Genomic DNA, 12,543 nt, shown 5'->3' with positions numbered 1-12,543 from the left:
CAGCATTTGGTTCTTAAAAAATTGGCATCACTGTGTTTTCTTAGGGGCTAATTTGTTTGATTTCTTTTGGTACATTTTTGGGTTATTCTAGACAATTCTGCAATTCTAGACATGCAATTTAATCTTCAGAATATGTGATTCCAATGTTTTTGAGCTATTGCTATGTTAAAACCAGTGACCATTGCCATACTTTACAGGGTTGTGAAAAACCTTTTGTTATATTGATCTATTTGTTATGTAATAAACCATGATTATAGAGAGAAGTTATTGTGCCTTATTTCTGTACTTTCTCTTGTCCGTAGTCCGTCCGTCCGTCCGTTAACAATTTTTGTTACCGCTATTTCTCAGAAAGTACTGAAGGTATCTTTCTCAAATTTCATTTGTAGGTTCCGCAATGGCCCTAGTTGTGCATATTGCATTTTGGGACCAATCAGTCTACAAGATGGCCGCCAGGCAGCCATCTTGGATTTTGATAATTGAAATTTTTTACTCAGAAAGTACTCAAAGTATCTTTAATCAAATTTCACGTTCTTACTGTGATTTGGCTTAAGCTTGCCTCAAATGATCCTGATATGGTACTGATCCACGTGTTATGATTTTTGGGGTCGTTCCCAAATCAAAGATGGCCACCATGACACCATTTCTAGTTAATTTCCTTTACGACTATTGCTAACGTTGTCAGAAGACCAATAAGGCCCTTTGGCCTCTTGTTATATTATAAAATACATACTCTTAAGACGATGAGAAATATATAACAAATTTAATAATAAGCATAATAGGAAAATATTTCATGGCAATGTTAGTAACAATAGACATAACTTTTAAAGTTATATGTGCCATAATTTTCATACTCCCAAAACCTTATACTTACATCAACAGCGCAGTGAAATGAGTACATACAGTCAGATACATCAACAGCGCAGTGAAATGAGTACATACAGTCAGACCATGAAACCAAGCCGTGGTCTACAATGGCATTTCACATTTTTACAATGTTATTAGTGATTTTATAGTAATTTCTGCAGGTAGAGTTGTGTTTCCATCTTAACATACATAAAGCATTAAAACAAGAATTTTACAATGCACGAATCCAGTGTTATACCGTGTGGTAAGTTATGTAAATAAGGCATCATAAATGTTTATCTTTCCATGTGAATGATTTCCACAGATTAATTAACAGAATCTGATGATTTTTCTTAGATTACTGATGAGCAAAAATAGTATGTCAAAATTTTCACAAAGTTACGGCACATATAATTTTAAGACTTTAACTAATGACTAGACAAAGTACTGTATGTCTGATGAGCATGATCATATTACAAAAATCATTTAACTGCAAAAATAAAGGTATTGAAATAATGAGCATTGAAGCCGTTCCTTGGGTGTATCACCCCATTGTATTAGTCTAAATCAATGCTTCATCACTTTTCTACAAGATTAATTTCCTCCTTGAAAGCCTCGTGACTTTTAATACTGTACCAAATCAATGTCCTCTTTCATCCCTAATCACAGTACTACAATATCAATATTATATACACCAATTTTGGATGCATCATCACTTAAACATTGCAAATCCCTCCCTTTATTGCCTCTTCACATTGAAACCATATGGTATTGCAATTATGATATTAATGTCTCTTTCCAAAAGCTCGATATTTTCATACAAAATTAGATATGCCCATTGGGTGCCTCCTTGGCACTGATTGTGTCTGCGTTGTCGTAAATGCTCATTGATAACAATTCTGCCAGCATTGTCATAAATCTTCATTGGTAACGATTCTGACGGCGTTGTCTTAAATCCTCCCTGGTAACAATTCTGTCGGCGTTGTAGTAAATCCTCATTGGTAACGATTCTGTCGGCGTTGTCTTAAATCCTTCCTGGTAACAATTCTGTCGGCGTTGTCTTAAATCCTCATTGATAACAATTCTGTCGGCGTTGTCTTAAATCCTCATTGATAACAATTCTGTCGGCGTTGTCATGAATCTTCATTGGTAACGATTCTGCCGGCGTTGTCGTAAATCTTCATTGGTAACAATTCTGTTGACGTTGTCGTAAATCTTCATTGGTAACGATTCTGTCGGCGTTGTCGTAAATCCTCATTGGTAACGATTCTGTCGGCGTTGTCGTAAATCGTCTAAGTCTGGATACAGTCTTTCTTGGTTAGAACCTAATAAAAAGTTTAAAACACAAATTTCACACATCGTACTCTTTTAGTTGTTTATACTGAATACTGAAAACATGGTAAACCAGAGAATATTTAATATGCAGTTGAACTCTTTCCGTACTTTGTATTCTCTCCAGATTCCGTACAGGAAGTAGATATTAGTCTCGCCCCCGGAAGTTTTTGAGAAAATGTCAGACAAAATGTCCAGTTGTTGTGTGTTAATCCATTTAATTTAAACATTTTAAGATTAGTGCAATCATTTATATAATTATTCATATCAACTAACTTTGAAATAATTTTATGAATCATTTAAAGCCTGAATCAAGATTTTATTTTGATATTGCAATCTGGAGTGAAGGTGCAACAAACCGCCATTTCGTTTAAATAAATCTTTATTTAGCATCCAGAAAGTTTATTTGGAACTGAAAATACTTTTACTAATATCACTGTATTGAAAATTTGAACATACAAGTAATCAGAAATTCATTGTGAAAAAAGAACATCAATATATTGTCGACAACAGGGAAAACTGAGGGTACAATCCTGTGTACAGGCGACAACGGTACAGAAAGAGGTAATATGCAGTTGAACTATTTCTGTGATTTACCTCTGTTCTGACGTAAACTCTCCTCTGTTGCTTGTCTTATCTGTTCTTCCTCACTGAGCCCACCTGTGTAGTGATTATAGGCCCCACCCCCTGGGGTCTCTGCCCCAGGGGCATCCCCATCTACATTCCAGCCATATCCTCTGCGTGCCCCTGGGGGATGATAGTTTGGATCCCTGTAGCCAGACCTTTGACCTTTTAAAAAATAAGTCTAACATCTGGAAACTGTACATGTTCACTACAAAATTAACCACATAGAATAAATTGGATCATGCTAAAGAATAACAGGTTCTTTAAACGAACATGAACCTTCTCCGACATTCCAGGGGTTACTATCACTGTCACAATATCCACCCCTAGTCTATATCATAGCAAACCTGAAGGCTCTGTCTATGACAATGGATGATCAGTTAATTTGGTCTTTTTGATGTACATCAGAAGAACTGAATAACTGTTTATATTGTGGTTGACTTTGTAGCTTTGTAGCTAGGCAACGCTCTCTAGTAATCTTCAAAGAAAGATTCTGCTGGCCTTCAATTGGTCAGTTTTTTTCTCCTGAATTGCCTTCAGTTTTACTAAGAAATAGTCGAGGAGTGGATATAACGACAGTTAGATAAACCCCCTGGAGTATAAGAATGTGGGTTACTATGTCAACCAGTACTTACCAGGTCCCGATCCGTAATTATGCCTGGTGTTATATCCACTTGTCTGGGCCGTATAAGTATAGGTAGGCACTGAAAGATAAAGGTAAATATCTCATTACCTACGTAATAATCCAGTCAAGGTAATCAAGTAATCAAAATGATTATATCAGACCAAAAATAATAATATGTCTGTTTTTACCCCCAACCCTAATTTTTTTTCCACTTTTCTACGAAAGCAAAAAAAAAAAAGTCGGGATTTTGATCTCAGACTCTGTATTATTTTAGAGTGATAGACACTAAAAAAAAAAAATCCTCCCAACCCTATCTTTTTGCCAATGTAACCCTAAACAGACATTTATGTTTTGGCCTTATGCGCAGCGTGAATACAATGTCTAGGACATGAAATGTCTAATTTTATGTAATTACACAAAATAGAGATTATTACATAAAAATGGCCTTGACCTATATTCTGGCCTTGCATAACCCAATGCATCTGAGAAGTTTAGGAAAGTATCATGTGAAGTTTCCTAGGTAATTTACTTTCTTTCAGGTCAGGCACTTCCAAATATGGTAAATGCTATCATCGGAAACCCCTGAGTGGTTGCTCTATCGTTTACGATTAAACGGTGACTCATGGATTTCTGAAGATGGATAAATACCATCAAATGCTAGAAATGCCCTCTTTTCAATATGATATCTAATCAGATCAGATTAAGGGGACATCTTGATCGCACCAAGCTTTGCTACACTTATCATGATAAGTGTAGTGTAGCATGATCAGCGTGGGTCCTCCGACAATTGAGTAACACGAAATGTCCCATGTCATAATGTAATTTGTTGGTATCAGACAATTTACCCTATGCAGGTACATAATTTGCTATATCAGTTTACCATAAAAGCATCCATAAGCATCTTCAGTGGTCCCTTAATGTAGAGAAGCCCGACCAGGATGCCTGCCAAGTGACCTGTAACATAATACAAATCATTCGTGTAAATATTAAAGATGCTCCACCGCTGACTGAGCACGATACTCAGTAATTGGTGTTTATGTCTAATTAACACAAAAAATGATATTACTTTTTTTTTGCTTATATTTTTTTTTTGCTTTTGGTGCATGCACAATTAGTACTTCATTCCATATAGGACACAGTGCTAAGGATTTTTTTCGGATACAATTAAATATTTTTAATATTTTTATCTTGAAGTTAAAATAAGAAGCTCAAACTTTTCAATGGTAGTAATGGTGTAAATTAAGTAACTATTGTAACTGAATAAAATACTAAATACTTATATAGATATATCTGAGCTCCTGTTTTTGATAGTGAAAAGATTTTTTCAGTGGATGTGAACTGAGCATCTCTAAAAGTTGGATTGTGTATATTCAAATAATTTGGCTCTGATCTACATATAAATTACAACCTTACAGTGAAATACAGCTTGTAGATCAAATTAGTACAACTATTCATTACTATTCTGCATTTGGATATTACAGAGTTATCTGCCCTTGCAGATAGTACTGATTATTGCAGGTATTGATTATGCTTTCGTGTCATTGTGTAATATACTTACTTTTGGATGGCAACTCACAAAGTGTCATAACCTTCGGAAGTGGTCTATGGCACTCAATTTTTTCAAGTACTTATTGAGATAATGGTAAGTAATTTATATTATTAAAATTCCAAACTATGGGCGGTACAAATGGCTGAAGCCGGCCGCCAAAGAATATACTACAATCCAGTTTTTGATAGGTTAAACAGATTTCAGTGGTGAGCATCTTAAAAGTTGTGATTTGGTATATTCAATATATCTACATAGCTACAAATTACAGTGATTGATACGTAGTTCAACTATCATTACTATTCTGTGGATGTAATATACTTTTCAGCACTCACAAAGTAATGATGTCAACAATAGATACCTTCCCACATGAGAGATATTCATGTATATCAGTAATATATGCAATGATAGAATAGATATAGATACTCAGAGTGAAAAAAAAATAACAAAAAGAAAATAAATAAAAACTTTTTTTTTTAATTTTACTTTAGAATTATAATAACTCTTGGTACCCAAAATACCTTAAACATGTACCCAGAGTGCTCATAGTTTCTTCAACGTAATATCAGATACAGCTTTACTCATAAGGATTTGCGTTTACACTGTCCCCATATCGCTTCTAAGCAAAGAAAATAATGAAAAAGACCCCAATTGTTTTCATGTGGCCTTCATTCAAATTATAGAGAAGGACACCATTTTATCTGAAAAGGTACACCAGGCCCAAACCCTGCTCCTACCTGTGAATGAAGCGTGAGGTGTTATAACTTGTATGAGGACCAGCTCTGCCCAGAAGACGTGACGAGTCGGGACAGGAATGAAGCCCATGATATACTGGGTCCCACGGGGACTATAGTGGCTAACGAGCACCTTCAGAGCAAAGAGCACACCTGTAAGTTAAAAGAAATATTCACCTGTAGATCAAGATGAACTATGAAATTGATTTCAATTTGGTAAAACTGCAACCTTAGTGGGTTCTGATTAGCATTGTAACAGGGATAAATTATTCACATTTCCAAAAATAAAGTTTCTCTTGATTGAGATACTGTGTCAGATGCAATCAGATGAAAATAACATAGTTTAGACACAAGTAACTTCTGAATAACTGAATGCTTTGGAGATAAATTTCTACCCAATAGATTAAGAATAATGTATGCTAAGCTAGATTCTGAAATCTGATAATACTTCTCATAAAGTTATCTTTAAAAGGCCCTTACCTGAAAATCCGACAGCACATGTTAACTCATAGGATTGATCATCTGTTAAAAAGGCTAGGGCCATATTTAGGCCGATATATGTGATGCCGCACAGAATTGTAAATACAACTAAAAGAAAAGCAAAATATACGCTTCTAAATCTGTTTTCCAGTTTTCTCCCCTTCCACAACATTGAAGCCATATTATAGTAAAGATGTATATCGTCTCCATGTGTCAGTTGAGCTAGTATCAATAGTTTCCAGTCGCCTTTGAACCACACCTTGTAAGCACTCATACAGACACTCCTCGGAGTACCAAACCAACGAGAAAGGTCTCCTAATTGTAGGAATATGGCGACTTGTAAAGCCACGGTTGTCAAGGTAACAGGGGGAATGGTGTGGATCCCCATCCGCATTATCTGGGCTCCCAGAAGCAGAACTCCCAGATTACCCCGACCTCCTCCTCGTCGTCTTCCGGGAAACATGGTCCCCAATATTTACCGGGTATATACAACGTGCTGGAAAAAGTAACTTGTGCACAGAACTATGCGGTTTTGATTGATTTTTTTAACAACTGGGAATTTTCACACCCAGGAAATGTCCAAGCAGGTACTTAAGTTGTGTTTTCTGAAAAAAAAAGTAAGAACAATTGAAAATTAACATACAGTTTAACTGTATCATATCCATACATTGCAAAAAATTTTAAATGATAAAATTGATTGCAAATCAATATCTATACCCTGAACATCGCATATTTGAAACCACTAAAAATATTACTGTGTAACAGTAAAATTTACCCCATTAATATATCGCCTGACCTCTGATATATTGAGTATCACTTTATATCAGGTGTACTGTGTACGTATTTCTGGCTCTGCCCTGCAGGTAGGGCGTTAGAATTGTACCTGCTGCCCCTATTGCATGATCGTAAAAGGCGACTTAATTTAGGATCTTATCTTTTCTCTTCTTCCTAACTGACTTGATCTTTCCTAATGGCTCCCTTGGCACCTGGCCTCACTTTTGGCCTTGAGTTGAGCCTTCGCCCCTGTGAGGAAGGCTCTGGGTTCTGTCCCCTGGCCGAGACACACCAAAGTCTATAAAAGTGGAAGTTACTGCTCCTGCTTAGCGCTCGGCATACAGGGAGTGGGACGACTGGTTCGTCCGTTGTCAGTATAATGTGACCGGGTGGGTGTGTTGCTTGGTGTCTTCGGCGGCATGCTTCAGTGATATAGCACTATAAAAAGGGCAACAGTACTAGTTCCACTATACAAGAAGACACAACATGAATATACCGCAGTCTCCCAAAACAGGCACCTCGCACAACATACACGCAACATACCGCATACATGGGAGGCCGTCTTTACATGACCATAGCTGTTAATAGGACGTTAATAAATCAAACAAACAAACAAATCTGGCTATTTTTTTCATATAGAAACTATACATGGCCCTGTGTGTTACACTGTTACAATATAGAAGTTGCTACTTACAATAAGTTACGTGTATTTCCCTCAGTTGTTTCTTCCTAAGCAGTTCTGTGCAATAATGATGACGAATAAGACTATTTCATATAGCTGTCATCACTAGAAATACCTTACATCATCAAATGTGAAAGTAGAATATGGGCGCAGCCATATTGTCCATGTTTATATTTTGCACCAATCAAATCACTCCTATGACGTGGACTTCGCAAACCGAAACGGGCTGAAAATATGTAGAACAAACCCAAACCCGGCTCATATTTTCTGTTAACATAGGACACAATATAATCAACTGTAAATTAAATTTCATTTATAAAAACGTTACTGTAACTTGATAAAAACTTAAACATTGACGTTTTCCATTCGAAATACACACACTGTTCAACCAACTGGATATATACATTGATCAATGCACCGTGATCAGGGACTAGCACTGAAGGCACATTTTCATTTTGCTTGTGGGCCGTTTTCATTTTTATTCGGAACAACAGGTTCGACCGTGTTTAAGTCATTATTTCAAGCATAAATCCTGACGGACCTGTAGTTTGTTCGGAACAACAGGTTCGAACCGTTGGTCAAGGGCCTCCGTATTTAAACAATATAAAATCATCCAGTCACGTCTCAGTTGTTACAGTTGGTAGAAGGACTAAAAGGTTACACCCTTGTACTAACTTACTAGGACAAGGCTGTGCACTTTTAGAGGACAGTAGACACTAATTACCATGGCTAGAACTACGTTTTGGCATACATAATAATTACAAACTTAAAGTGCACTACCAAAAGTTTTAGACTACAGGTAGGTCCAGTTCTGACACATGCACAAGAGGTAGACACAGGTAGACAAAGGTTGTGCTCAAGATTTAGACTACAGCGAGGCTGCGTGGAATGTAACAACGGACATAGTGAGCGGAAGGAAAGTTTTAGAAATTTCCTTAACCTTTAAATTAAATTCTTCAGTACGCAGACAGTTTTTGACGTAGAGATTTTATTTTTTCCATTTAATAAGAAATTATACTGGATACATTCACATGATTTAGACTACAGGTAACACGGATTGCCCAAATCAGTCCTATTGTGCGTTTGAGACACTTTTTCTTTTATAATAACTATCAGTAATACAAAATTTATACCGGGTAAATACATAAGCTTTTAAATAAAAAAGTTTTGGTGCCTATCAATTTATTTTAGCGATACCCTTGTAATCGTCTTTGGTAAAATATATACACTTTATAACATTTTTCTTGCTATTTTTAAGTTCTAAAAGTATTGTAACGTAAAAATAGCTTAATTACATATTCTTTATTAAAAACTGCACGTCATTTAAAAGATCATGCAGAATTAAATCCAATCAAACTTTATAATTTCTCCACTAATTGGTGGCTAGTATACCTACAAGTACCCAATTCAGCTTGTTTTGATTTTAAACGGAGTGCACAAAGATATTTAGACCCCCCCCCATTAAAGTATTATCTTGACCGTATATTGCGTCATGGTCCCTTTAATTATAATTTGTCAGGAAGCATACAGGTAAGCCACAGTATCCAGCTGATTTACAGGTAAGGTGCCTCAATGTAAACATCGATAGATGGCCAGAGGGCAGAAGTTCCTTCTGTGTTTGTGCGGCTTTATGAGAATGGAAGAATCTTTATATAATATGTGATTTTAGAATTGTTTCTATGGAAAGTTTAAAAAAGACAAACAAATTTTACTTTACCAATAGACCCAAAAAATCATATAGGTTCATGATTTGAGAACATAAAGTACAATGTTGTAAATTTTGAAAACATGTAAAAATGTACACCGAATTTCCCATTGGGGTGATGTGATTCCCCGATTTCTTTTCAATTGTGATAAACTGAAATTATTGTCATGAAGTTTGTGAAGTTACTGACATAGCTGTAGAACAATGCGTAAATAAGCATGTCTAGTCACAACCTTGAATTTACCAATAATACATGTATAATTATAATCAAAATTAATTTTTTAGGTACTTATTCAACATTGTAATATGGTATTTTTATATACATAGTCATAAAATACAATAGAAATCAGGTTTCTGATATATGTAAAAAGCCAGTTTGAAAAAAAATGAATAAACTTAATGAACCAGATATTGCCATTGATGAAACATGTATATTCGAATAATCATGAACATAATAGTAGTTAGTTTATACACCTTGAATTTAGATTATTTATTTTTGGTTTTAATTATAAAGCTCCTCATTAGGCAAATAAATTAAAATGCACTACATTAATTTAGAAATATCCCTACTGACTAGCATTGTTATTAATTAACTGTACGTATTTGTGTGATGAGTACAATGTATGTATGTAGAGAGGCTGCCACCTAAGTTCAGGTAGACAACCGGAGTGCACTACATTTTTAGACTACAGGAAGACACGAGTGCACTACGTTGTAAACTTTCTGACCCTAGGTTTAGGTAATTTAGATTATCGGTGATGTGTTACAGCACAAGGGACCGTTAATGAATATAACTTATAAATCTTGGTTACATGTTTGTTTTTGTTACAGGCCTGTGGGCTTCGTTTCAAGACAAGGCTTATCAGACCTCGTCTGAAATGACAATTATGGTGAATGGTCATACAGCAAGGACGTATATGAAATATACGTATTATACATTTGACAGTATTAAAACTATTTCGCGCACCTTGCCGTTTAGAAAACTATATTCCATACATACATAGTTAAACATTTCTGAATAATTATTTTGTTTATGTTTTATATATCCTTGCCTTTATTATTCCCATCAATATATGGACCTTTTTAATCAAAATATTTTGCCGATCAAAATATCTCTTTGGCGACGATTTGCTTACACTGAAAATCTTACTCCACGCAAAGTTCATCATCTTTATGCGTTCGAAAAGAATTTCATCTTTAAAACTACATATCAATAGCTAAGAAAAATAGTTTTTACTGGGAACTATCCATTGATGAGACATAACCAGAACGTGGTTTACCGTCTACGCAGTTAATTTGCATTTTAGTTATCTGATGCTAATAAACGTTCTTATCTATAAATTAAAATGTGTATGCTACTGATATATATTTGATACATTTTACTTAATATGTATCTTATTCAAATAAACATTACAGTACGAATGATTTCCCGTAATGAACGGTAATTTTGATAGTGCAATAAAATATTATTGTTTCTGATCGCAATAAATATTTCTATCTGTCAAAGTCCATATAGGACTGCAGAATTAAATACATATTTTCTCATATCTCTGTGGCACATCATCTTGTCTCCAGGTCCGTTTTAATTAATATATACGGTTCAAATGGTTGGACCTAGTTGTTTCGTTTAATCGAAAACGGCACAGGATTTGTACAACTTCGCTAGCCAAGGGTATTTAGTCGATTCTTTTGTGTTTGTAGGAAGAGAACCGAACTAAATACCATTGGCTAGCGAAGTTGGGATTATTTATAGAAATCAAATTAATTACAAACTTAAAACTTTTAGATATTTTCCCTTAGAAATACAAAACAAATTATTTGCTTTAAATACGCATAAGTGAATAAATGTTTTGGAGATAATTTCTATATAATGTATTTTCTGTAGGAAATTTCTATGCTACTGCTTTATAGTTCGTCCCCTAGAAAAGTGACTACATACGTACGTGTTACTGTACAAAATGCGCACTTCGCATGGATCTTGCATTTGGACATAGTATCATATGTTCCGATTTTTATCGGATTTTATATATACTTGAGCATCTTAATTTCTCACAACAAAGGCGAATATGATAGGGTTCCAGTACTCATTCTTTTTTAAAAGTAACGTACCCCCCCCCCCCACCCCCCCCCTTTCGGAGTATTTTCGGTTTCCGATTTCTTCGATTTCTTTAGGGTATTTGTGATATAGAATTCGTTAATTGAACTCCTGATTCTGGAAAACATCACTTTGTCCAAAGTTTCATCAAAGTACCTCTTAATAAATTCAATCATTATATGAAGTTATAGTATAGAAATGGAGCTTAAAATCTTAAAACGAATGTTTTCAAATGAATTTACCCAATAGATTTTATATTTTAGTGGTCTCATATTTCAGATCCACAAAGCAATATTGGAGTTTTTAATGTATGAAAAAGGTTCACCGAATAATTCCATTGGGTGATGTAGATTTCTTTTCTCTTGTGATAAACTGAAAAGATGAAGTTTGTGAGCTTACCCACATAGCTTTTGTTTGCATAAATAAGATCGTTGTACTTGAAAGTAATAAAGTAATAAAACTTTCTACCTATTATTTTAATGACTTTTAAATATATATATATTTTTTAGATAAAGAAGATATAAAACAGGAAGGGCGATAAATTTTCACCTTGTCTGACTCCTACAAAATAATGAATTATTTCGACCACTACGCCGCGAAACAGCAATTGTTAAATGTAACATACATAGTAGATTTACACAGATAATCTGGGCTTTTTTGGTGTTGTTACTTCATCTTACATCTTAGGCCATGAATTCATATACATGTAATTTAATGTTAAACATTTAATTGTTATTAATTAACTTTTTTTCTATTTGTTTCAGAAACGGCCTTAAATTTAACTTAATTGATGCATTGTCCCATATATGAGAACAGTATGCATCAGTATTGCATATAATTAAGTTTTATACCTATCTATCTCCTAAATTGTTTGGGTGAAGACGTCCTTGCATGCTTTCCCCAGAGGGATTCAATTCAAGCTTAAAAATAAGCCTACGTGTATATGGTTAATTTTGTTCAAGTATACGTGTCTTAAAGGGTTATTCTAAAAAAATATTACATAGTACAACCAATCAAAACTGATCGGCGATATGAGAAACATTTAAAATCAGGAATATTTCGCAATATTTCTTTCAATTACAACATTTATACACAAGAATACA

The 12,543-nt window shown here is 34.7% G+C and overlaps 1 protein-coding gene across 1 annotated transcript; it reads right to left on the bottom strand.

Annotated features, from left to right (window-relative positions):
* Window positions 1-745: 745 nt before the first annotated feature.
* Window positions 746-7,905, bottom strand: LOC138307434 (rhomboid-related protein 4-like). The gene is made up of 7 exons (XM_069248188.1): window positions 7,653-7,905; window positions 6,185-6,789; window positions 5,708-5,857; window positions 4,301-4,378; window positions 3,435-3,506; window positions 2,773-2,964; window positions 746-2,168 (listed from the first exon to the last, which is right to left on the bottom strand). Exons 2-7 carry the CDS (start codon window positions 6,645-6,647, stop codon window positions 2,098-2,100), a joined length of 1,026 nt encoding a protein of 341 aa, XP_069104289.1. The 5' UTR covers window positions 6,648-6,789; window positions 7,653-7,905; the 3' UTR covers window positions 746-2,097.
* Window positions 7,906-12,543: the final 4,638 nt, after the last annotated feature.

This window comes from Argopecten irradians, chromosome 14 (genome assembly GCF_041381155.1).
Source record: "Argopecten irradians isolate NY chromosome 14, Ai_NY, whole genome shotgun sequence".
Lineage (NCBI taxonomy): Eukaryota > Metazoa > Mollusca > Bivalvia > Pectinida > Pectinidae > Argopecten > Argopecten irradians.
This window is presented reverse-complemented; position numbering and strand designations above follow the sequence as displayed.